This window comes from Cucurbita maxima, unplaced genomic scaffold (assembly GCF_002738345.1).
Source record: "Cucurbita maxima cultivar Rimu unplaced genomic scaffold, Cmax_1.0 Cma_Scf00025, whole genome shotgun sequence".
In the NCBI taxonomy this organism is placed as follows: Eukaryota; Viridiplantae; Streptophyta; class Magnoliopsida; order Cucurbitales; family Cucurbitaceae; genus Cucurbita; species Cucurbita maxima.
In genome coordinates, this window is record NW_019272041.1 from 1,158,121 (window position 1) to 1,180,832 (window position 22,712).

A 22,712-nucleotide genomic window follows, 5' to 3' on the forward strand; every position below is an offset into this window, starting at 1 on the left:
CTCGAAATTTTTAAAATTTTAAAATTTATTATAAAATTTAAAAAATAATGAAATTATTAGACACAATTATCACATTTTAAATAATAAACTTTTATAATTAACCTAACCTCCAGAAGAGCTAATGGCTCGTTTAATGTTATGTAACTTAATTCATAGAATTTTAAATAATATGTAGGTGTGACCATGGAACAAAGCAAAGAGGATAGAGGGAATGTCACACAACCGAGAGGAAGAAAGTTGAGGAAAAAACGAGTGAGAGAGAGATGTGAGCTACACTTACCATGTAAGGAGGGTGGTGTCATGCATAACGTTCTGTGTGGAGTGTTACAACCATACTATGAAGTATAAAGTGGCGATCCTCAAATGGTGTCCATTTGGCCACTTGAGGCCCAAGAACGACAAGTGTCATGATGTAGTTGAGTAAGACGGTGTATCATCCAACACAAAAAAAAAAAAAAGTGTGTATTAAAATCAAGCTGAGGCATTAGCAAGACAAAGGCAAATGATAAACATGAGCGTCAAAGACAAGCTTGAAAAATGTTTAGGTAGAGCCCCAAGCCTTAACCTCGAAAGCCTCAAAAGTTAGAGTTTCGATATGAGTTTTGGGGTATGATTCTAGAGTGAAGTTTGTCTATATGAAATATGAATGCTCCCCAAATTTGGTGTCAACTGGACACTTGAAGAGGGCTCCACAAAGCTCAAGGATTGCTTATGAAAATTATTTCTACTCTTGCTATACAAAAAAATGACTCAAAATGTACTATAGAGAGAGACATAGTTACGGATAGGTTTGTCACACATGGGCGAGTGATGCAAGACAAGTGTCTTGGACGTTTTTTTTCTTAAAAAAAGAGTTTTTCGAGGACAATATCGGAAAGCATGTATATATCTGGTACAGTATCCAAAAATGAAAATGACGCAGCATGGACAAAGAATAGTTCATGACTCATAGAACTTGAATGGATGAATAACTGACTTATGAGTCAGTTCTCAATAAACATGTTCAAACAAGTTATGACGTTCAGTGACATTTTGAGACTTGGGATGTCGTCACGATACATATGAAAGACGTTGAGCCTAGAGTAAAGGCAAGGTCGAGCTGAAAGGCTTAGCCTAGAGACGAGGCAAGTGAGCTAAAGTCACAAATGATTGAACATGCACGCACGGCCGCGTGTGTAACCAAACAAACTTAGGTTCGGCAAAGAAAGAAAAAAACAAAATAAAATGAAAAAAGAAAAAAAAACAAAATTAAAATTTAAAATTTAATTGTTTTGTTAAAAGTGGCGGCAAGGGGAAGGCGGTATAGCCGAGTATGCCGGGATGATATGAAAGTGAATCTCTCCCTTTTTCTGTCTGTGGGTCTGTTGGTGTTTTATTTATTTATTTATTTTTATTTATTTAACATTCTTATTATTTATATAATATATATTATATATACTTTTTTTTTTACCGTACTGGGGTTGGAAAAAAGGGTAATTATTAAAAACTGGTAAAAAAAAGTCTATTTTTTAAATTTTTTTTATTGTATTACTCCTTCGGCTTTTAGGATTCTTCTTGTTTTTGGTCTTTTTTTAACCTTTTATATTTATCTATTAGATTTGGATATATATATATATATATATAACCGTGTAAAAAATTTCAAATATTTACACATGGTATCAAAGCTAAACACTGAGAAGTGTGCTAGTGAGAACGCTGGCTTCCAATAAGGGTGGATTGCGAGATCCCATAGGGGAAGCTAAATATTATTTATAAGGGCGTGAAAACCTCTCTCTACTATATGCATTTTAAAACGGTGAGATTGATAACTATAGGTAATCGGCCAAAGCAGACAATATCTACTAGCAGTCAATATATTAACTAAGAAAAACCTTTTAGGTTTGTTTGATTTTGACCATTAAACATTTATACTTATTTAACTTATCTTCGAACATTTAAAAAATAAGTATTTTTATCATTTACATAACCAGTTGATAATATAGTTTTGAGTAACTCATTAATTGAATCTATAAAAACAGAAGATGATTTCATCTCAAATAAGTGTAATTCTTCGTAATTCGATTCAACTTTATTAAAGAACAAAACATTTAAATCTAAATATCTATTAACATCAAAATGATAAGAAATCACTTACTAATAAGATAGATCATGTCAAGCTCGAATGATACAAACTAAATGACATACAAATATAAAGAAACTTAGCCTTTAGCTAAAAGAAATAATAAACGCTCTATTTTCAAAGTCTATTATTATATTATATAGTCTCAAAATGCTACCCTCCACTTTCCATCTTTTCTAACCTTCCTACTTTCACGACCATATTTAGTCGTTATGTAAATATAACCCAAGTACAGATAAAAATAAAATGGAAGAATTTATAATATATATATATATATATATATATATATATATTAAAAGTTTATAAATTAAAATAATGATTTTTTTAATAAACAACTATCATAATGATTTTGAAAGTTAAATCAGATTATGAAAGCTTGAGGTTGAAAATAAAAATAAATATTAAAAGTATTAAGAATAAATCAGAATTATTTTGAAAGTTAAAATCAAAGTACGAATTTAATTTTCAAAATTATCTTTGTTTTTCTTTTTCCTCTCAACTTTTGAATTTTACACTTTAAGTGATTTAATTTTCAAATATTCTTTTCTAATCTCCCTTTTATTTTTATTTTTTTAATAAAAAAGTATTAACCTATCAATTAATCCAAAATTAATTTATTTTATTTTTTTAATTAATCAAATTTCATTCTACATTTCTGCTAACCTAAAGTCGCTACCGTCATCTAAGTTCTTATGAAGAATTTAACTCTTAAAACGTCATCGTCATCGTAAATCATTACTTCATCTTTTACAAATCAACTTAAAACATTACCATGGTCTTACGTGTTTGAAAACATAATTAAAAAACAAGACAAAAACAATAATAATCAATAAAGTAAAACATGAAATACAAAACGACCTATACTAACCTAGGTCTAAGAATTTAAAAAATGCTACTAGCCTATGCATGCGTCATGGTTTCTGATTGCGATGTTGTAGTCATCCGTACATGGGTGTCTTGTCTTTACCTGAAATTAAAGTAGAATAGGACATGGGTATTTTGAGAAATACTCCGTGAGTGACCTCACTATTGAGGCCAAATACAAACACATGTAAGTATGCTCTGGGGCCTATTGTTACAACCATCATAGGGGTGGCCTCTATTCCAGGCTAAATTAGATGTATAGTACTTCCCTACACACGACTCACACGTGTGAACGTGAATCCCCAAGCGGTTCGCACCCCTTGAACACATCATAGTCGAGCTAGTTGTACGTAGCGACGTCTAGAGGTTTGTAGACCCCTGAGTGTCATGCGTAGTATGATCACCATCGTCATCGTAGTGTATGCATCCATACCCATCATCGTAAAAGAAGTAGTAGCTCGATGTTTATGTACACACATAATGCATGAGGTCCCTGTAGTTTCTCAACTTTAAAACATCTTTTGTCACAACCTTAAGTTTTGTTCTTATAGTATATGTGCATTGGTCTTCATACATTCATCATCATTAACATTAACTAGGGTTGTATCCTAGGAAAAATTTTGTCATAATGCATGACATTTATGCATTTCATCTTAATTTGGAAAATAACGTCATATTAATGAAACTTCATCATCTTACATCGTCATATTATCATGCATCGTCATCATCATACAACGTCATGAAATAACACAGCATAATCATCATAAAACATCATAAGACATCATCATATAACTCATTCATGTTACCATACGTCATCATCAAAACATCATAAGTAAAAAACATAAATGACACGTGTAGGAGCCACTAGCTATGTGTTGTCATATATCAAACAATTATCCAGCCTATCCTATACTAAAACCACTTATTTGGTTGACCTTAGCTGATGTTTTCCTAAATTCGATTATGCTAATTTTTCGTTCCTCAAAGTTTCTCCAAATGTCGCCGAAAGTCGTTTCCTATTAAGACATTCATTTCATTTCGTTAGTATTTCACAATTTTAATGGAATTTTTACTTGAATTTGTGAAAGAGGGCATCATACAACGGGTTGAGGCTCAACCATACAATAAGGACTCCGATCGGGTTAAAACTCAAAAGATAAAAAGACATAGGGTTCAATACCCTATACAAGCTTGCTTAGAGCTATAAAGCCTAGAATTAGCCTCATACAACCCTAGAGATGTCATACATAGCCAAACAAGAATCAATTAGAGGTGCATCTATGTTGGGTGACCTTTTAGAAATTTCTCTGGGATGCATGTGAGTGATGATAAAACATGCTATAAGAACTCGTGTTGGTTTGTGGAGATAATCTTCACTCTTAGAAGCGAGGAGTACGTAACATGACCATATCATAGGGGATACAGGAGAATATTGGGGAATACACGTGTCGAAGCTAGATTCTAAATCCTGATATGAATCTTGGGTTGTTTCAAATGGTACAAGTCTCCACTCTTAGAAGCGAAGAGTGCGTAACATGACCATGTCACACAAGATGTAGGAGAATATCGGGTCATACAGGTGCCGAATCTAGATTCTAAATCCTTATATGAATCATGGATTGTTACAAATAGTACAAAAGAGGTACCTCTCTCCTAATAAGATGTGGTTCGATGACGAATGAAGGTAGAAGTTGGTGGGCATGTAACACTCGAGTAAAGGAAGGATGTACATGAAAGAATCGAGACCACATCTGAATGAAAGTACTACTGAAAATAGGATGCCGAAGAAAGACTTAAAAGAGTTGAAAGTTACTGTCTATACCAATAAGGTGTATTTTCGTTAAATTAATAGTGGTTTAAAAAAAAGGTGGAAAATATGGAGTAAAATTCTTTGCTTTTAAAGAAAGTCATCCAGTTTTAGAATTGAAAGAAGGATTTCTTTTTTTTTTTTTTCTTTTTTGGTCCATGGGATAATGATAATATATTTTATATAAATATACATAATAAACTGGGCTCGGATCCAGTGCTTCGCACATGCACATGGTAACTTCTAACCTTCACCTTCAAGCTTACCAGTTAGCCCCTAAGTGGACCCTACATTAACAATTACATTCAAAATATATATCTAAAAATAAATTTATGCTTTTACATTTTATTTTATAAAAAAATAAAAATTTAAATAAATAAACTTAACGACTTCATGAACTCAACCTCACACCTGTTGACCCCCGTAGAGACCTATTCGTCGATGAACATTGACCATGAGTGATATAATGTTCTTTTCTACAATGTTGTTGACTTGCGTGGAGACCTATTCATGGATGACCAGTGGCCACGAGTGACACAATATTCTTCTCAACAATGGTGTTGACCCTCATAGAGACCTATTCTTCGTTGACCATTGACCATGAATGTAACGACCCTAGATTTTTGCTAACCCTGAAGGTCATCATACTCTATGCTCTTCGTAGATCATAAATTCATCTTAAAAATATACGATTAACTTAAAACATTGTTTTGGTCTTACGTGTTTTGATCAAAAAAGGATAAAAACAATAATAATAAATTAAATAAAACATTACATGCAAAATGACCTATATTAACCTAAGTCTAAGAATTTAAAACGTTACTAGGTTTTGCACGCGCTATGGTCTCTGATTACGATGTTGTCGTCAGTCGTATAAGGGTGTGTTGCCTTTACATGAAATAAAAGTAGCACACAACTTGAGCATTTTAAGAAATACTCCGTAAGTGACTCCACTGTTGGGGTTGAAAAAATGCAAACACATGCAATTCATGCTCTAAAGACCTATCATTAAAACCATCATAGTAGTTGCCTCTAGTTCGGACTAAATTAGATGTGTAGTACTTTCCTATACACAACTCACACGTGCGAACATGAATCCCCAGACGGTTTGCACCCCCTGGACCCATCATAGTCCAGTTTTGTTCTCGTTGCGCGTATGTAATATTCTCTCACTTGTGACGATGGTGGACTTCAAACGGGAAGAAGGAAAACTTTTCATCTTCTGCTTTCTATCTCCATCTTTCACACTCTCTCAGACGATTCCAGCGGGTTTGGTGTGCAGAAAGTGTGTGGTTGAGCAGGAGTAGGGAATGATAGGCGTGCATTTTAGATTGAGGTTGCAAGAATTCTAGCGCCTGCCAAATTTTTTTAAACCGACCGTTACGACGAGTGACACAATGTTCTTCTCTACAATGTTGTTGACCACCATAGAGACCTATTCGTCGATGACTATTGACCATGAATGACACAATGTTCTTCCCCACAACGTTGTAACTCACAATTGTATAACAGCGTGGCTTCTCAATACAAGTTAAACGATTACTTAGAGAAAAAAAATACAATTTTTAAAGAAGGTTTAGTATAAAACTTAGAGTTTGAGGGAGCCCATGGAAACAAATTTACATAAATAAAAATGTGAGTAGTTAACAAACAAACATGATCCAAATAGGTTTACAATTAGATAGGTTAATTCACACGGAAAGCTTTAGAGTCTAAAGAAGACTTTAAGTAGAGCAGTTCGATAACCTTCCAACTCTGTCACGCCCTTGTCACCAAGCGTTAATTGAGATACTAAATGGGTAGCACGCATAAATATGACTAGTTCACTCATAGGCTCACAAATAGACATTACCATACATATACGCTCCATATATAAGGAAACATGTAACATACACTTAGTGAAAAATAACCTACCGTCTTAGCCTTAGCCTTAGGTTTTCCATCACAGTTCTATGACATGAATCATTAACGGTATAATCGTAAAAGATATACTCATAGTGTAACACCCAACAAAGTTTTCTAACTTTTTATTTTAATTTTCAAGTTGATGAATTTTATTAAGCATTTTAGGGTTGGATAGAAAGTAAAATTTTAAAATAAAATAAAATAAAATAGTGGAAAAAAAAAAAGGAAAAAGTGAAAGTCAATGGTTGGATGGCATTTTGGTCATTTACGTGCTTTCTCCTAATTAGGAAGCTCATTAGTGCATTCTTGAATATTGGAGGTTCAATAATAGCACTAGAGAATACTAATCCGACTAAAAAAGGGAGCTTATGAAGTGTGCGAACCAACTGGTGGGTCCATACTCATACGTGCAGGCCATGTGGATTATATTAAATACACATTTACATTTAATTATTCGCTTAGAATAGTTGCTTAAGGGATTGTGTGTGTTTGCATCTAACCCCTTTAGTAGGGTTATAGTATTTCTTAAAATACTCAAGTCACATGCTATTTTTATTTCAATTAAAGGCAAAACACTCATGTACGACTGACTAACGACATCACAAGTTGAGATCATGAACTATGCATAGAGTAGTTGTATTTAATTTCTTAGACTTTAAGTTAGAATAGGACGTTTTTACTTTTCATATATATATATATATTTTTAATATTTCATTATGTTGTCTTATAAATGTTTTTCGAATACATCGTAGCTAAATATTGCAACATTTATAAAAAGTATATATATATATATATATTTTGAAATAATGAAGTTAAAATTTAAGTATCAAAATTGATATTTACATATTTAGCTAAATTAACAAAAATGTCCTTAAATTTTGCACTTTGCCTTTAACAATACCCTTATTTTATTTTATTAATTTAGTGAATAATTTAATATAAATAAAGGTGTAGGATAAATGGAGGGCATGGAATTGGAAATGACCCTTAACTACGAAGAAGGAAAGAATAATAAAGGAGGGAGTAAGGGGTAAAAGGGGAAAGTTTGGGGTCATAGGCCTCTAAGTTATAGGGCTATCAGAGAAACACGGACTTTCTAACTTTTCTCCTTTTGATTTTTTTTTTTAATTATTTATTACTATTATTACTATTATTATAATTAAACTAGTTAAAACATAATATTTTTGACTAATTCATAAATTATAAATTTACATGTTAAAACTTTTTATTTTGTATTATCTTAAAATTTTTATTTTTTTAAAAAAAACTATGAATCTTTTATAAATAAAATTTAAAAATATAGAATTTTATTAGACATAAAATTTAAAATTTTATTTAATTAATCAGATAAATCTCTAATATATCAACTAATATATAAGATATAAAATTGAAATTTTATATATGTTTAACATTTTTTTTTTTTAAATGTAATAGTCTCTCTACTAAAAGAATTAAAAACTAAAGAAATTATTTTAAAATTTAAATAAAATCTAAAAAAGAAAATTAAAAATAATAAATTAATTAAGAAAATAAACAAATAATATCCTGAATCATGCATGTTTTTGTTTTTTAATTCTAAAACCTAATTATTATATGAACGAAAGTAAATAAAGTATAAGGAAAAAATAGATAAAAAAAATGTGTTTTAGTAAAAAATGAATGAATAAACGCACATTTTTATCGAGCTTTTTCCTTGTCACGCTTCAATGACAATGGTTATTGAATTATAAGTGGGACCCACAAATGGTAAAAGGAAAGTCCAAAGACAACAATATTTGCTAGCGATAGTTCTGGGCCGTTATAGTAAATGAGAGAAATGCAACTCTACTAATTGAGTGTTAATTTCCGTTAGTTAAAGTGAAGAAGGAGTACATGAATGAATCGAGATTATCAAGTACTCTTGAATGGTCATTAGATACAGAATTTGGATTTTGAATCTTGATCCGAATTCTGGACCTAAGTTGTAATAGATTATTCATCCATTACAAAAAGAACATGTTTTTATTGTAAAAATTTAGGTCTCACATGTGCACGTTGCATATTTTTATTATGTGTACGTATATCGACTCCATAACTATTTTTAATACTAACTATTCTCATAACTTTATCTTAGATAATCACACGGGAGTCAAAAGATCATGTTTGAATATAAAGTCAACCCTCAACTTAGTAATCGTTCCAACGAAATTTAGATGATCATAATATGTTAGGTCATTTGCTAATCGTTCGATTATTTTTGTGTGGTCGAGATTATGTTCGTATGTATGAAACCATTTAAGTTGAAAGCCAATATATAGCTTCAAATGTTGAAGGTTGTATCCATAAAAGCCCTTTAACAAATGGTATCGATATTTAAAATCGTTCAATAGTCTTTAAATATTAAATAATAAGTTTTTATATTTTTAAAATTGGATAGAAAATATAAAATATGAAATAAATTCATCAATAAAAAAAAATTAAAATTAAAATTAAAGGGTTTATTAAATACTTTATAAAATTCAAAATCCTAATAAATACAGCCTTGAAAGTTGGATGACATTTTGGCATGTGTTTAATGTTTAGTTGATTTTGTTCCTACGCCGACATAAAGTGTCTGTCTATGATTCCTGTTTGAATTAGAAGCTGCCATTCTTTAAACATAAACTATTATTATTATAAATCACCCTCGTATATTCAAAACATTATTAAAAAATATTTTCGTCACGCTCCGATTCGAAATTCGGATTCGATATCGGGTGATCTCGTTATTTTCATGACTAATACGATCGACATGATCACGTTGATTACTTCTAGCTTATAAAAGTAACACGGGTTTTGTATTAATCATTGTTTCAAATATATTTAAATTATTGAAACGGTTCTTCTCTCCGCTCACTCCATCATGGACGTACCCAACTACAACGACAATGAGAAACCTTAAAACCCCGTCAAACAAGGGCGTTAAATTTTTAAAAATTATTATTATGAAAAGGAAAAGTATTTGTATAATATTAAAATGCAAATAATTATGAAACATAAGCTTTACAAACTGTAAATGAATGTTTGTTTAAAGTTTTTACCCATTTCCACAAATTGATAATTAATATAATCAAATCTCTCCCCAATTAATTATAATTAATTAATTAATTAATTAAGATAATAATAATAAAAGCTTACTTATTTTGTTTAATTATTATTAATTAAGCCTTTAAAGTCAGAAGCTTTATCCCTTACTCTCCCTCTCTTTTTCTCTCCAGGTTCAAATATCAAAAGAAGTGAATGCAATTCCATGCCCCATGTGGCTCTCTTTTTTATTTTTTTTATTTTTTATTTTTAAATATGATAATTTCTTTAATGTTTGGAAGGAGAGTTCTAAGAAGTAACATGGGATCTAATGTTGTGTTTGTTTTATTTATTTATTTTCCTTAAAATAAAATTTAAATTTCGTCTACGTGCACCAGAGAGATTAATGGATACTTGAGCTACATGAGACGACAATACGTGGGGTTACATGTCTCCACTCTTAGGGTTACATTCCCATCGGATATGGTTACGCTACCTATTTCTCACTTCTTAAGAGTGAAAACTATCCTCACAAACCAACACGAGTCATTTCAACATGTTTTGTCTTCACTCGATATAAAATTGTTTCAAGTAAAATACGTTTGATTATGAAGTTCTTGTGATTGAGCTACCGAAAAGTCTAAACCTTTTTTAGTCATCCTATTTAGATTATTGGTCTCGTTCAGATGTGGTATTAGCTCATTCATGTGCTGGGCCATCAGCTTATTTTATCCCAACACTCCCGATATTTTCTTAACTTGATTAACATATATTTGTGATTTTGGAATGAAAGACAAGCCAAAATAATGAAGAAAAGAAAGACAAAAATATCTCATCAAACATGATTAACCAAACATGTTTTCCAACAACCTCTTAAGTTTGTCCATTTATATGTTACCTTCTATCAATCTTAAATTTGTGTTGTCTCCTTCATTCCAATAATAAAATCTATGAAAAAATTTTAAGTTAAATTTGGAAGTTCATATAATTGATCTATTCAAAAATAAAGTACACAGGGTTGGTATAGTATAGTATAGATAGTAATTATCAATTCTTTTAATTTTTTTAACCATAATTTTCATATTTTCCAGACATTCTCGTTTAAATGTGATATCAGTTCATTCATGTATTTTATGATATCCCACATTAGTTGGGAGAAGACCGAAACACCTTTTATAAGGGTGTGGAAACCTTTACCTAGCAAACGCGTTTTAAACCTTTGAAGGGAAGCTCGAAAGGGAAAGCTTAAAGAGGACAATATCTACTAGCGGTGGGCCTGGGTCGGTTACATATTTCTTCTCTACTTGAGCGTCATAATTTGAATATAACATATTTGGTTAAGATATTCGATAACATTTACGTTGCCTTTGTATAACGCACCACCCATCATATAAACCCATGGATTCATGTTTCATTAATTTGTTCCAACATTAATGAGGTGAAATGTATAGGGAAATTTGAGTTTAGGGTTTGTAGGAGGGCTAGGGATGATGCATGCTTGGTCGTGCATGGGACAAAACTTGTTACCTAAATATCCGATGTGTGTATGAATGTCGAGACTTTCAGACAACACACCAAACTTTGAGGTCAAATTATGCTTTTAAAACACAATAATTGTCTGTCTAATTAAGTTACCAAACTAAAATTTAAAATTATATATTTAATTTTATTCACGTAGTAAACACTACACTGACATTTCTTTGATCTTTTTATAGTTTCGTTCACTATGGCGTCTATGTCTGACTTTTTGCTCTATTCTCAATTGTATGCTAGCCTCGACACTCTTGTGAAGCCATCTACCTTAGACACAAGGTGATAGCTCAAGGAATACATATGTACTTGCATTTTGAGAACTTCTTTAGAGCGAACAACCCATTTTCTTGGACTCTCCCCTACTTTGCTCAGTGCAGTGCAGCAACGTCGTCTACCTATGCAGACTTGTATTGCGCACATTTTGGCACTTTCCTAGTGCATGTCTCATCTAACCCTTTGACTTTTTTACTTGCAACACATTTTCTCGAGTTCTCCTCCACTTTACTCAACTACCTCTTTTGCAGCAATGTCGTTTACCCATATGAACTTGCATTGTGCACATTTGACATTTGACCCTCGCATGTCTCATATGACCTCTGACTTCCTTGCTTGCAACTATAGACATTATTCCTCTTATGCAAATGTCTGTTTTGAAGGCACCGACTTGGTACACCTTCTAATTTTTTTCCGTCCTTTGAACTCTCAAGTCCTTGGCAAATGAGCTTGGATCAACTTATGGGCTATTGGGCTGAAGGTCTCTGTGGATGTCTAGTAAGGCCCAAGCCTGCAAATTTAAACATGCCGAAGATAAATGGGCCAGTAATGGGCTCAAGGTACAAATTGAACACTATTTTCATTATTTTTTTTTTATTTTAATTTGAATGTATTTATAACAAAAGTAGTTTGAGAATTTTCATATGAACCATTTTAATTTGAATGACTTGTTTGATATATGTTATATGAAATTTAGATATGATTTTTATATGATGTATACCTGGCGAGGCCCAGGGATCACGGTATAAGACTATGTGTATGAAAGTAATGTAAAGAATTGTAGCTTAAGGTCATGATTTTAGGTACGTCTCAATAGAAATTAATATCATGTTTTATATTGCATGTGATTACATTTTCCGACTCCAATTGTAGGGTCAGTTATTGAGTATTTAAAAGACTCAAAATTTTCCGAAATGTTTTCTTTTTTTAAGCAACAACAAGGGCATTTTAGACATGAATGCAGAAGCTAACGACGATCCCCGCCGTTATATCCTAGTACTCACTTCCTTTGGCTCGAGAGAACCACCGACACTTTGGTTCAAATTTAAGCGATTACCTCCTCGCTCGAGCAACCGATATTCCCCTTTCGAAGCTTCATCAAATGTTGTGAAAGATATTGAGATTAGGATGAAATTGTGAAATGATTTTGTTGTTAAGGAATTCAATAATTCAAAGGACAAATCTCAATGCATGGTTTCTAATGGAATGGTGAGATCCTTACAAATTTGGTTGTTGAGGGCTTAGAGAGGTGAAAGCAACTTTGAATGATAGTTAATATTCTTTTATACATTATATTTGAAATATTTGAAATATTATAAAGTAAAGCGGGCACGTAAGGAGATGGAGAATACAAAATCCCGTTTTCAGCCTCGTTGTAACAGCTCAAGCCTACTGTTAATAAATATTGTTCTCCTCGCTAGGAATAGGTTTTCACACTCTTATAATAAATATTTCATTTCTCTCTCCAATCTACCCTTGGAAGTCCAGCTTCCCCGCTGACACACAACCGAGTGTTTGGCGCTGATATCATTTGTAACAGCCTAACCCCACCACCACTAGCAAATATTGTCCACTTTAGCCCGTTACGTACCGTCGTCAACTTCACAATTTCAAAACGCCTCACCCTTATAAGAAATGATTTGTTTTTCTCTCGAACGAACGTGGGATCTCATACCTATTGAAATTGAAAACCTCCCTGATTCCACTTTTAAACGGGGAATACCAACTTTGATCGAGGTGGGTCCCAACCAACCGTAATGATTAAATGAACATCTCTATTGGTAGCGTATTAATACTATATTCTTATATTTATATAATAAAAAAAAAAAAAAAAAAAAAAAAAAAAAACATAAATCATTTCATTGGTGCAGCCATGTTGTGGTGACCCAACTATGTTGAAACCGAATTGACTCCCCAAACAAACCACACGACAAACATAGACAACAAGAAACCCTAAGATCCCACAAAAAACCAACATGAATTCGGACGTGGCAAGCCTTAATAGGTTGAAGGCACATGGATGGAGTGCCACGTGGCAAACAGGGTCAATGGGGAGGCTGGAAAGGAGTTGGAGTGGTTCATGTCCCTAATTGAAGATGCAAACTAACTATTAAGCCATGCTTCTCTGTTCACTCCCATTCTTTTCTCTTGCTCCCATTATTATTATTATTATTATTCTTATTATTATTATTATTATTATTATTATTATTATTTCCTTTTAAGAAATAAAGACGATGGTTGAATGTTTGTGGGTTGGGTTGGGTCGAGTTAGGACATTTTTAGGCTTAACCTAATTATTCGAGTTGTAGAATTTTCAATTTAAACAACTTTCATCAAATAATGAACCCAGCCCAACTCGACCCGACTCAACACAACTCATAAAATTTTCATTTATTTGATCCCAACCCAACTCAAATAACTTCATACCTCAACCCACACGGTATAAATTGAGTTGGTTTGATCTAGTTATTGAATTTTTTTTAGTATCGAGCTTTACGAGACTTGAAATTATTCGAATCTCCATGCATAGGTTAGGTAAGTATGTACGTAGTAGGAGTCCCATTGGTTAAAAAAGAGAGAGATTGAGGAGACAAAGAAGAGCCCACCATATACTTAAGAGTTTGGTTTGAAGGTTCATACCCCAAACACCTGCATGTTCTCTTTAACAAACGTTTTTCCATCCTCATTTAATGCTCTCTTTTTCCCTTCCCTTCCATTACAAATACTTCCATTTAACCCTAATTTCCAACTCCACTCCAAACAAAACAAAACCCTTCTTCTCTATTTCTCTTTCCATTTCCATGCCCATGCCAACTTCTTTGTTTCTCGCTCTCCTATTCTTGTCAACTTTTTTGCATGCATGCGATGCTCGTCTTCTTAAATTATGCCACAGCTCGAGGCTCGAATCGTGTATGATCTCTCCAGGGTTTCGAATGGATCAACTCAAGAGAAGTTTGGATAAAAGCAAAAGTAACGAGGTTTCTTCCGTGGAGAATGTTGGGATTGAAATATTGAAGGTATATCAACTTGTTTAGCTCTTAACCCTGATAATATTCGTCTTTCTCATGGAGGCTCATGGGTCTAACTAACCCCGAGCTGATAGTAGTCTCTTTTACCTATTTGCTACTATAAGAACCTAAAAATAATGATCAAGAACTTGTTCGACTTTAAAATAATCAAATCATTCCAATGTGAAAATTATATAATAGAATCGTTTTCATGGTTTTTGGTCGAGATATTCATCGACATATTATCATTTTTTTTATTATTTTTGGTTTACACGTGAAATCCAATCGTTTCTATCAACATTTCCTTCGACAACAACATTTAATTTTTAGGTCAAGACAAGGCATTAATATAGACAAAAGCATATGAATGATAAATGCATGGAAAAGAGATATTAAAATAACAATCACCATTAATGGACCTTGGAAATTTAGCAGGGCATGAAGAAGCTTAGAAGGTTGGCAATGGAGCTTCCAGTGAGAGACAGAGACAGAGACAAAGACAAAGACATAGACAAAGTGGTGAACTCCGAGGAAAACGAGGTTGGAGAAGACATGGTCGTGATGGATTATGCACAGCCCCACAGGAAACCTCCTATTCACAATCGAAAACCCTAGCTCACAACTTCATATCTCTTCGGAATTTCCTATGATCTTCAAAATATGTTCCAAAAATCAATGTATTGTATCTAAGGGTCTACTATATTCAAGATTTTTGTGTTAAATAAAAGCATGCATTATACATATTTTTCTATGATCAATTGGATAAATATGTTTTTTAGTAACTTAGTTAAACTATATAATGAATAAGATTGATATAATATAAGCTTTTGAGTAGCGTTCGATATTATATATTCTAAGTTTATATCGATGTTTAAAATCATACATGTGGAATATTGTAAACTATCTTATATTATAAAATTTATACGTCAAGATTATTGACACACTATTTCTATTTAAATATAAGTTATAGTTAAATAGAAATGTTGATGTTAATGGAACTTTTGAGAAAAAATATTGACAGTAATGTATTTGTGACGAGGGTTGGATTAAGTTGCGAACTTTATTTGGGTTATTCGAGTCACTAACTCATTCCACTCAAAATTTCAAATTAATCTAAAAGATTTTTTCAACTCAACCGTGCATATATCTATATATATATATATAGATATATATATATATAAAAGCTATATACATATATTCTTAATATTTAACTTGGTTTAGTGTTCATAAAAATAAATGAATTGTAATAGAAAAAAGGAACATTTAAATGGATGCATGACAAGGACATGAAAAAATGTGGTTGTTGGTCATTTGGTCTGTTTTTTTTGTTAATTAATAGAGAAGTAGTTGGGTGTTACTTAATTTATTATTTATTTATTTATTATTATTATTTATCTATTTATTTTATTTTTGTATTCTTCTTTCCATCTTTCGCTTGATTTAAGCTTTAAAGCTCCGGTTAAGCGTGGTTCAATCAACATGAACAAATTCTTGGGTGAAATCTCGTTCGGTGAAAATCATATTCAAGATGGTAAAAATCCTACCAAATAAAAGGTAATTAATTTAAAAATGACCTAATTTTCCATTCATTAATTCTAAATCACTCAGATTATTCTCGTACATCGATCAAGAGCATGAAAATCTCTATCTAACAAACGCGTTTTAAAAACTTTAGTGGAAAGTTCGAAAGAAAAAAACTAAAAAATGACAATATCAGCTACCGTGAATGAGTTTAGGTGGGCGGGTACATGGATATCCAAGTCCTATACCTCAAAATCATGATTTAAAAAGAAAGAGGAAAGAAAAGCTCACTTTCAAATGGTTGACAAAGCCAAACTAAACCATAGTCTTGCCCTGATGCAGCCAAGTAAAGTAGCATCCCTCATAAATGTTCACAAAAGGACACCGGCAATTTCTTTGATATGACTACTCCATGTTCTTGATTCTGCGTACATGAATTGCAGAGTTGCTCCATTTTGATCAACAAATTCTGCGTATGTTTGCTACTCACTTTATTACTCACATATCATAATCATATAATGAATTGCTGAAGTTGAAAGTGGTCCTTTAATCAAAATCATTAATGCCTATTAAATGGTTAGATTGTAACAACTTCCGCCATTCTAAGTAGCTGAATCCCATTTCTAAGCACTGAAACTTTTTTAGTTTTTTTTCTGTTCTTGCTTCCATCCAAACAATTGATCCTCAGAAGCAGAAATAATTTAAATAGAACGATACTAAAAACCTTGATCCTGTTGGTATTAGTCGGTTGTGTTGAGTCGTCGTTGAGCTTGGGCAGGGGCGAACTGGCTGAAAACTGATTCTCTAGCTACACTTGATAATGAAGGGTTTAACAAAGTTTATGAACTCTGATGTCCTGATACCTAACTTCAGGTCGACTTCCCCACCGCCCAGCCAAAAATAATCAGGACTTAGTTTCGCAATCGCTTCGTCCAAAATCACCTGAAACGGAGTGTAATTAATCAATTAGAGCATGATGAACAAGATTGAGATTTACCATACAAATATAGTCAATGATGCATCAGAATTCAGAAAGAAGAGTACATTTTTCTGTTTATATTTGTAGGCTGATCTTCCATGCTTTTTAGTTGGTGTGACAATTTCATCAATCTACCCACCTACTATTAGATTATCTGCTTAATACTTAGACATGTCAGAACCATTTTGTGTTCGAGCACACACTTCTGCTGTTCGAACAACCAGGTTTTAGTTCTAATTTCCGATCGAGGCATTTTCGGTGGTGGCAGACTGGCAGGAAATCATTGGTCTAGGCAAAAGCTATAGTGGACCACAAAATACTGTCCAACACATAAAATGTGACAGACATGACATTTGAAACACTGGTCCAGCACAGTAGCTGGAAGCTGGACAAAAATCAGAAGCAAGAGGATCAAAAAAGATCCAACATGGGGAAATACGCATTTCTCCCAGATCAGAATGAGCAAAAATGTCTATTATTGTAGTACATTTCTGGCAGTTCCAAATGAGCATCAGAGCCTATATGCTAATGTTGAAATATTTGATTTATTTACTTTATGCGTCTTACTCGTAATCAAGGACGATATTACCAAGCTAAATAATATACTTTCGTCCTCTGATCTCTGTTCATTCTAATTTTGTTTGATATCCTTGAAATTTTGTTTCTTATTTCAAAAAAAAGAAATGTACTTTACAAAATCCAAGTGAAATAAAAAGGTTCACTAAGCATTTAAGGCACCTGTTATCTCTAGAAACCATTCCCAAGATTTGTGCTCTAAATTTAACCTTCTCTTGAAGAGCAATCCAATTCTCACTAACTTACCTCACACCCCAACCAAGAACTAGTGACTAATAATATGCTTCTAATAGCTACACTATCATTACACTGCCCCCTAAACATAAATTGACCCGAGATGTGGGCCAATTTCATGGTACCAACTTTTCTCCCGTTCAATGGAACACCCACTACGGTTGCACAAAGCATGCCGAAGTTACTGATCAGTAAGCATTCTAGTTATATAGCATTCCAGTTATTTTATTCACATTTCTAAGCTTGAACAAGGCATGTTCCAATTCAATGATCTCTTACTTGAACTTCTTCTTAATGCTTCCTTGCCTTGAAGAACAGATTCAACAAATAGTCTCAGAATATCCTGATATACAATGTGAATATCCAAGAAGAAGAAAAATTCTTGGAAGATTAAGGAACCGTTGATTCATTTTACCTCAAATAATGTCACCAGGCATCAACAAGATCGAAAAAATTTACCTCTTTTTTATTTATTTTCACTTTTTATTGTAATTCCTCATATAGGACAACCTGGATGCCCTTTGTATAGTTAGTTGCTTAGCCTCTCTTGTTGGGCTACGTTTTTCAATGCCCTTTTGTATTCTTTCATTTTATCTAAATGAAATCTCAAATTCTTGTAAAGAAATATAAATTGTACGTTCATTGATCTTTCTAGCACTAATCTCTTCAATACAAAATACCAAGAAGAAAATTGAACGATCTTAAACTTAAGAAGGGAAATAATGAAATTTCAGTTTGTTGAGTTATTCCCAATACCCAAAATGGAAACAATTTATCCGAACGAGCCATTGGTTCTTTTTTTTAACTTAGTCCAAGTTGGGTCTACTCTCTTCTTAGTGAATCATTCTCACTTTCCATCCTTTAGTGATGATATCAATGGTTGTCTGAACGTGAATAGATAGTCGTTTTCTTGTCTAATCCCCATTTAGGTTTCATATCTTATCCCAGTTAGTTATGGTAATTTCCAGATAAGGGTAGATTTTATACGTAGTCACAGATTTTAGTAGAATTTACTAAAGAATTAGCCTTGCATCCAACAAGAGAAAACAAGAAGAACCCTACAACAAAATTGGCCATCATCACATTTGCACAAAATAACATGTACCACTTTGAAAATTTACGGGAAAATTAAGAAACGAGCATATTGATTACGGGATGGGATCTTTAAAAATTAAAGCATACATGAAAAATTCAGAAAAAAGATTTAAATATGGGTTGCTCGAGCTAGAATAATTTCAAATCTACAATTTATCAAGTCAAACATTAACATTCTTACTGGGATATCCGTTTTCATGCCAATGCATGTCACTGCATTATGCACATATCCAGTTAGCTCTGCAGATATCTCCTCTGGAGCAAGTCTCACTGTGTAAATAGGAAACCATGAATAAGAAAACTTCAAGCAACTATAGTATCTGAAACATTAGTGCCTCCCCTTGGCATTTCAAGTATAATTTGTTTAGAGATTTTCCTTTTTTTTTCAGTAATTTTTTCTCGTGGTTGGTTTGGTCTTGGTTTTTATGGCCTCCTCTTGTTCTTTCATCTATATTAATCAAAGCATGCACAAAGTGATGGTGCTTGAATCGTGTCGTGATCTCCTTCTCACTTAACTTAATCAAAGCATGGATGTGAATATATGAACAATTAATGAATCAAGTAAACTAAAAATTTGGATTACCACATTTAGAACCATTAAGGCATCACCAATGGGATAATAGAAAACTTACAGTTGAATTTCTTTTTTGGTATCTTTCCATCGTTGAGTGAATACAGGAAGCTTCTAACAGTTTCAGCATTGAATTTAGCAGAATACTAAATAAAGAAATGTTATGTTTTAAAAGAGGAGAATACAGGTCACTATATCAAACTGTTTAGAGAAAATTAGAAAGGAAGGCATACCTGAACAACAACAACATAGTATTTTGAATTGTTGCGGTTACTGCAATCAACGACATGGGATTGGGCTTGAGTATTTACCTGACAGTACAAAACAGAAGTACACGCGATCCCAGTTACGTTTTAGCATCTACGAAAGCATGGCCTAGGAAGGAGAGGTCCTAATTGAACTTCTAGATATGGTATATGGTATATAATATATATAAATGTCGAGTTCTTATCAACCAAAATTCGATTAAAAATGGATGCCATAAGCCATACAGTAGCTAACAATGAAAGTTTTCTATCATCTTTAAACTGACAGTCATACATCTAACAATTGTCAAATTATATCAACAACATATATGCAAAAGGAACAAAATAAGGCCTTTTCTTTCCCTCCTTTCTCTTCCTTTCAATTGTTGATGAGAAAAATTTACTTTGTTAAAAGTAAAATCCTTGAACGCAGAAGCCGAGAACTATTTGGAAGCTGAAAATACTAATGTATGGTAAGACTAATTTGGTTCTTTTATGAAAATTTCCCAAATCAATTCATTTAAGATAAGGATAAATAGAAACCTTTCAAGAAGATAACACACTCTCCGATTAGCACAGAAAAAAATTATATATAAGAGTAACAAAAACTACAAAATGCACAATCTCCGAGAAGATCATACAAATACAGTTCAGTTCCTCCTTCTTCGACACCATAAAAAACTCAAATCCTCCTTCTTCGACACCAAAGCTTTCCACAAAGATCCCATGATGCTATCAAAAAGCCCCAAGTTTGCCACCAAAGAGATGGTCTCAAGCAACCCAGCATAAAACATAGGAATTCTCGAGAGCATATATGATCACAATGTAATGTAATGCAATGTCATGTTCATTACAGAAAGCTAGAATCTCAACTAGAACTAATGACATTGGAAGTATGATTACATGAGGACTTGAATAAAGCACAACATAAATGCTTGGTTCAATTCATTTCAATTTGCAACTAGCTGAAAATGTTTGTCCCTCCCCAACAGTGTTATAACTCAGGAAGAGGAAAAAAAGACTAGATTCAACGAATAAGCCACTGACTGCTCTCTAATGACCGTTGAATTCAGGTTCAAAATGTCTACCTCTAATAACCATTCAATAAAGATTTGAAATACATTTTTTAGTTCTCTCGCATCCAATAAGTTTCAAATGGTGCAAAATCATTGGCCATACTGTTCCACCCTGAAATAATTTTTTCAGGAAGATAGGCATTTTAATAAACGCCATCATTCGATCCAAACATTTCCTCTCATTAATCCAATTCTACACATTCCTTCAAACCCAAAAGTAACTAATGAAAAAGGCCTAAAAGCAATAAACATACGCACTCGAAATCGTCAATACAAAATCACATATCGAAATTGCAAAAAAAGAATCCGATTCCAAAACGCACCAGAACAATGCTCTTGCAAAGATGGTCCACCGAAGCGGCATTAAGAACGTCCCGTCGGGCTTCGAGAGACCAATCGTAGTAATCAGAGGGAACCCTGTTGAAGGAGAAGTCATTGACAGCGTTGGTTCGAAGAATGGTGGAGAGTCGAGACACGGTGTCGCCATCTGCCTTGTCAGAGGAAATAGGAGAAGGTTCCGAGTCGAGATTTGGAAGATAAGCGAGCTCGAGCTTCGAAATTCGATTGATGATTAGAGTCTGGCGGTATTCGAGCTTCGCTAGTGCTTCCATGGAGTTTCGCTCTGCAATTGCTCCAGCCTCGGTCCCCATTGGGCAATTCGGATGAATACAGTTTCCTTCTTTCTCTTTGACAATTTTCAGTAGGTTCTAAAGTTTTAAATGTTTTCTTCCTAAAAGTAAAAATAAAATGCTCTTATATTTTGGGCGGAGTCGGTTCAAGTTTTCGGGTTTAATGTATACTCTTACTCATTTTGCCTCTAGTATTGCTATTAATGAAGGATGTCTTTTCGGAGTCGGTTCAACCTTTGACACATGGACGGGTGCACAGTGGACTAATAGCTCATCCCGATGATCATGAATACTCATATTCCTAACTTAGCACTCCGTGCATTGGTCAAGAGCTCATGGGGGGTAGAGTGGACTAATGGACGAGATGCCCTCCAAACCTATCATCCATCCAACTATAGGTGTACATGAGACCTAATCGCCACTAGAGTTCATTTGATGAACCCCTAATGGCTCCTATAACAGTGATATTTTTCGTACCTGCTACATAATATGATAGGTTCATAAGCATAAATTAGAGGCATAATGCTTCACAAATTCCTAACATGCACATATGGTACTCATGCAACATAGTTATTGATACTTAAGTCATGCAAATACAATTATTCAAACGTAGCTAAGTCCCTAATCATATGATCAACATGTTTAGTGTCACAATCATACTATGAATAGAGTAGATTGTGACCCTTGCGTCGAAACAAGCAAAGCAGCGACCCTCAAGTGGAGTCCATTCGGCCACATGAGTGCCAAGACAGACAAGTCCATGATGCAATTGAGGAGGACAATATATCATTTAACACGCTAAAGTGATGCTCATTGAAGCTAAGACGAGGCATAAGCAAGATGGAGGCACCACATAGACAAGTTTATCAAAGATAGGCTTGATAAAGGGTCGGAGTTTTGGAGGAAATTTGGACATACGCTTATGGAGTCAAGTCTATCCGTATGAATATGAAAACTTGCCAAATTTGGTGTCAATTGGACACAAGGCGAAAGCTCCCGACACCTTATGACCATCTGCCAAAGTCATGTATACACCTGCCTGACACAAAATGCCTTAGAGTGTACCATAATGGGAGGCATGATGTTAGCTCTCCACTACCCTTAGGCCCTGTGCCCAAAGTGAGCTACCCTATGGCACATGTATGTGTCATAGTGAGTGCGAGCGTTGCGAGATGAGTGTCTTGAGTGACTTCCTTTTAAATGGTTCTTTCAAGGGCAATGTCAAACGATACAGA

The 22,712-nt window shown here is 33.4% G+C and overlaps 2 protein-coding genes across 4 annotated transcripts; one reads left to right on the forward strand and one right to left on the reverse strand.

Annotated features, from left to right (window-relative positions):
- The first annotated feature begins 14,279 nt into the window (after positions 1-14,279).
- On the forward strand, positions 14,280-15,294 carry LOC111498521. The gene is made up of 2 exons (XM_023149811.1): positions 14,280-14,560; positions 14,987-15,294. Exons 1-2 carry the CDS (start codon positions 14,345-14,347, stop codon positions 15,164-15,166), a joined length of 396 nt encoding a protein of 131 aa, XP_023005579.1. The 5' UTR covers positions 14,280-14,344; the 3' UTR covers positions 15,167-15,294.
- A 1,079-nt stretch (positions 15,295-16,373) lies between these two features.
- On the reverse strand, positions 16,374-21,543 carry LOC111498483. Of its 3 annotated transcripts, none has more exons than XR_002720780.1 (6): positions 21,172-21,543; positions 19,761-19,838; positions 19,589-19,673; positions 19,138-19,226; positions 16,797-17,014; positions 16,374-16,541 (listed from the first exon to the last, which is right to left on the reverse strand). XR_002720780.1 is itself a non-coding variant. In XM_023149752.1 (5 exons), exons 1-5 carry the CDS (start codon positions 21,496-21,498, stop codon positions 16,877-16,879), a joined length of 717 nt encoding a protein of 238 aa, XP_023005520.1. In that variant the 5' UTR covers positions 21,499-21,543; the 3' UTR covers positions 16,584-16,876. The 3 variants fall into 3 exon arrangements, 1 of the variants encoding a protein (XP_023005520.1); XR_002720781.1 differs by having other exon boundaries at positions 16,374-16,554; XM_023149752.1 differs by lacking the exon at positions 16,374-16,541 and having other exon boundaries at positions 16,584-17,014.
- Positions 21,544-22,712: the final 1,169 nt, after the last annotated feature.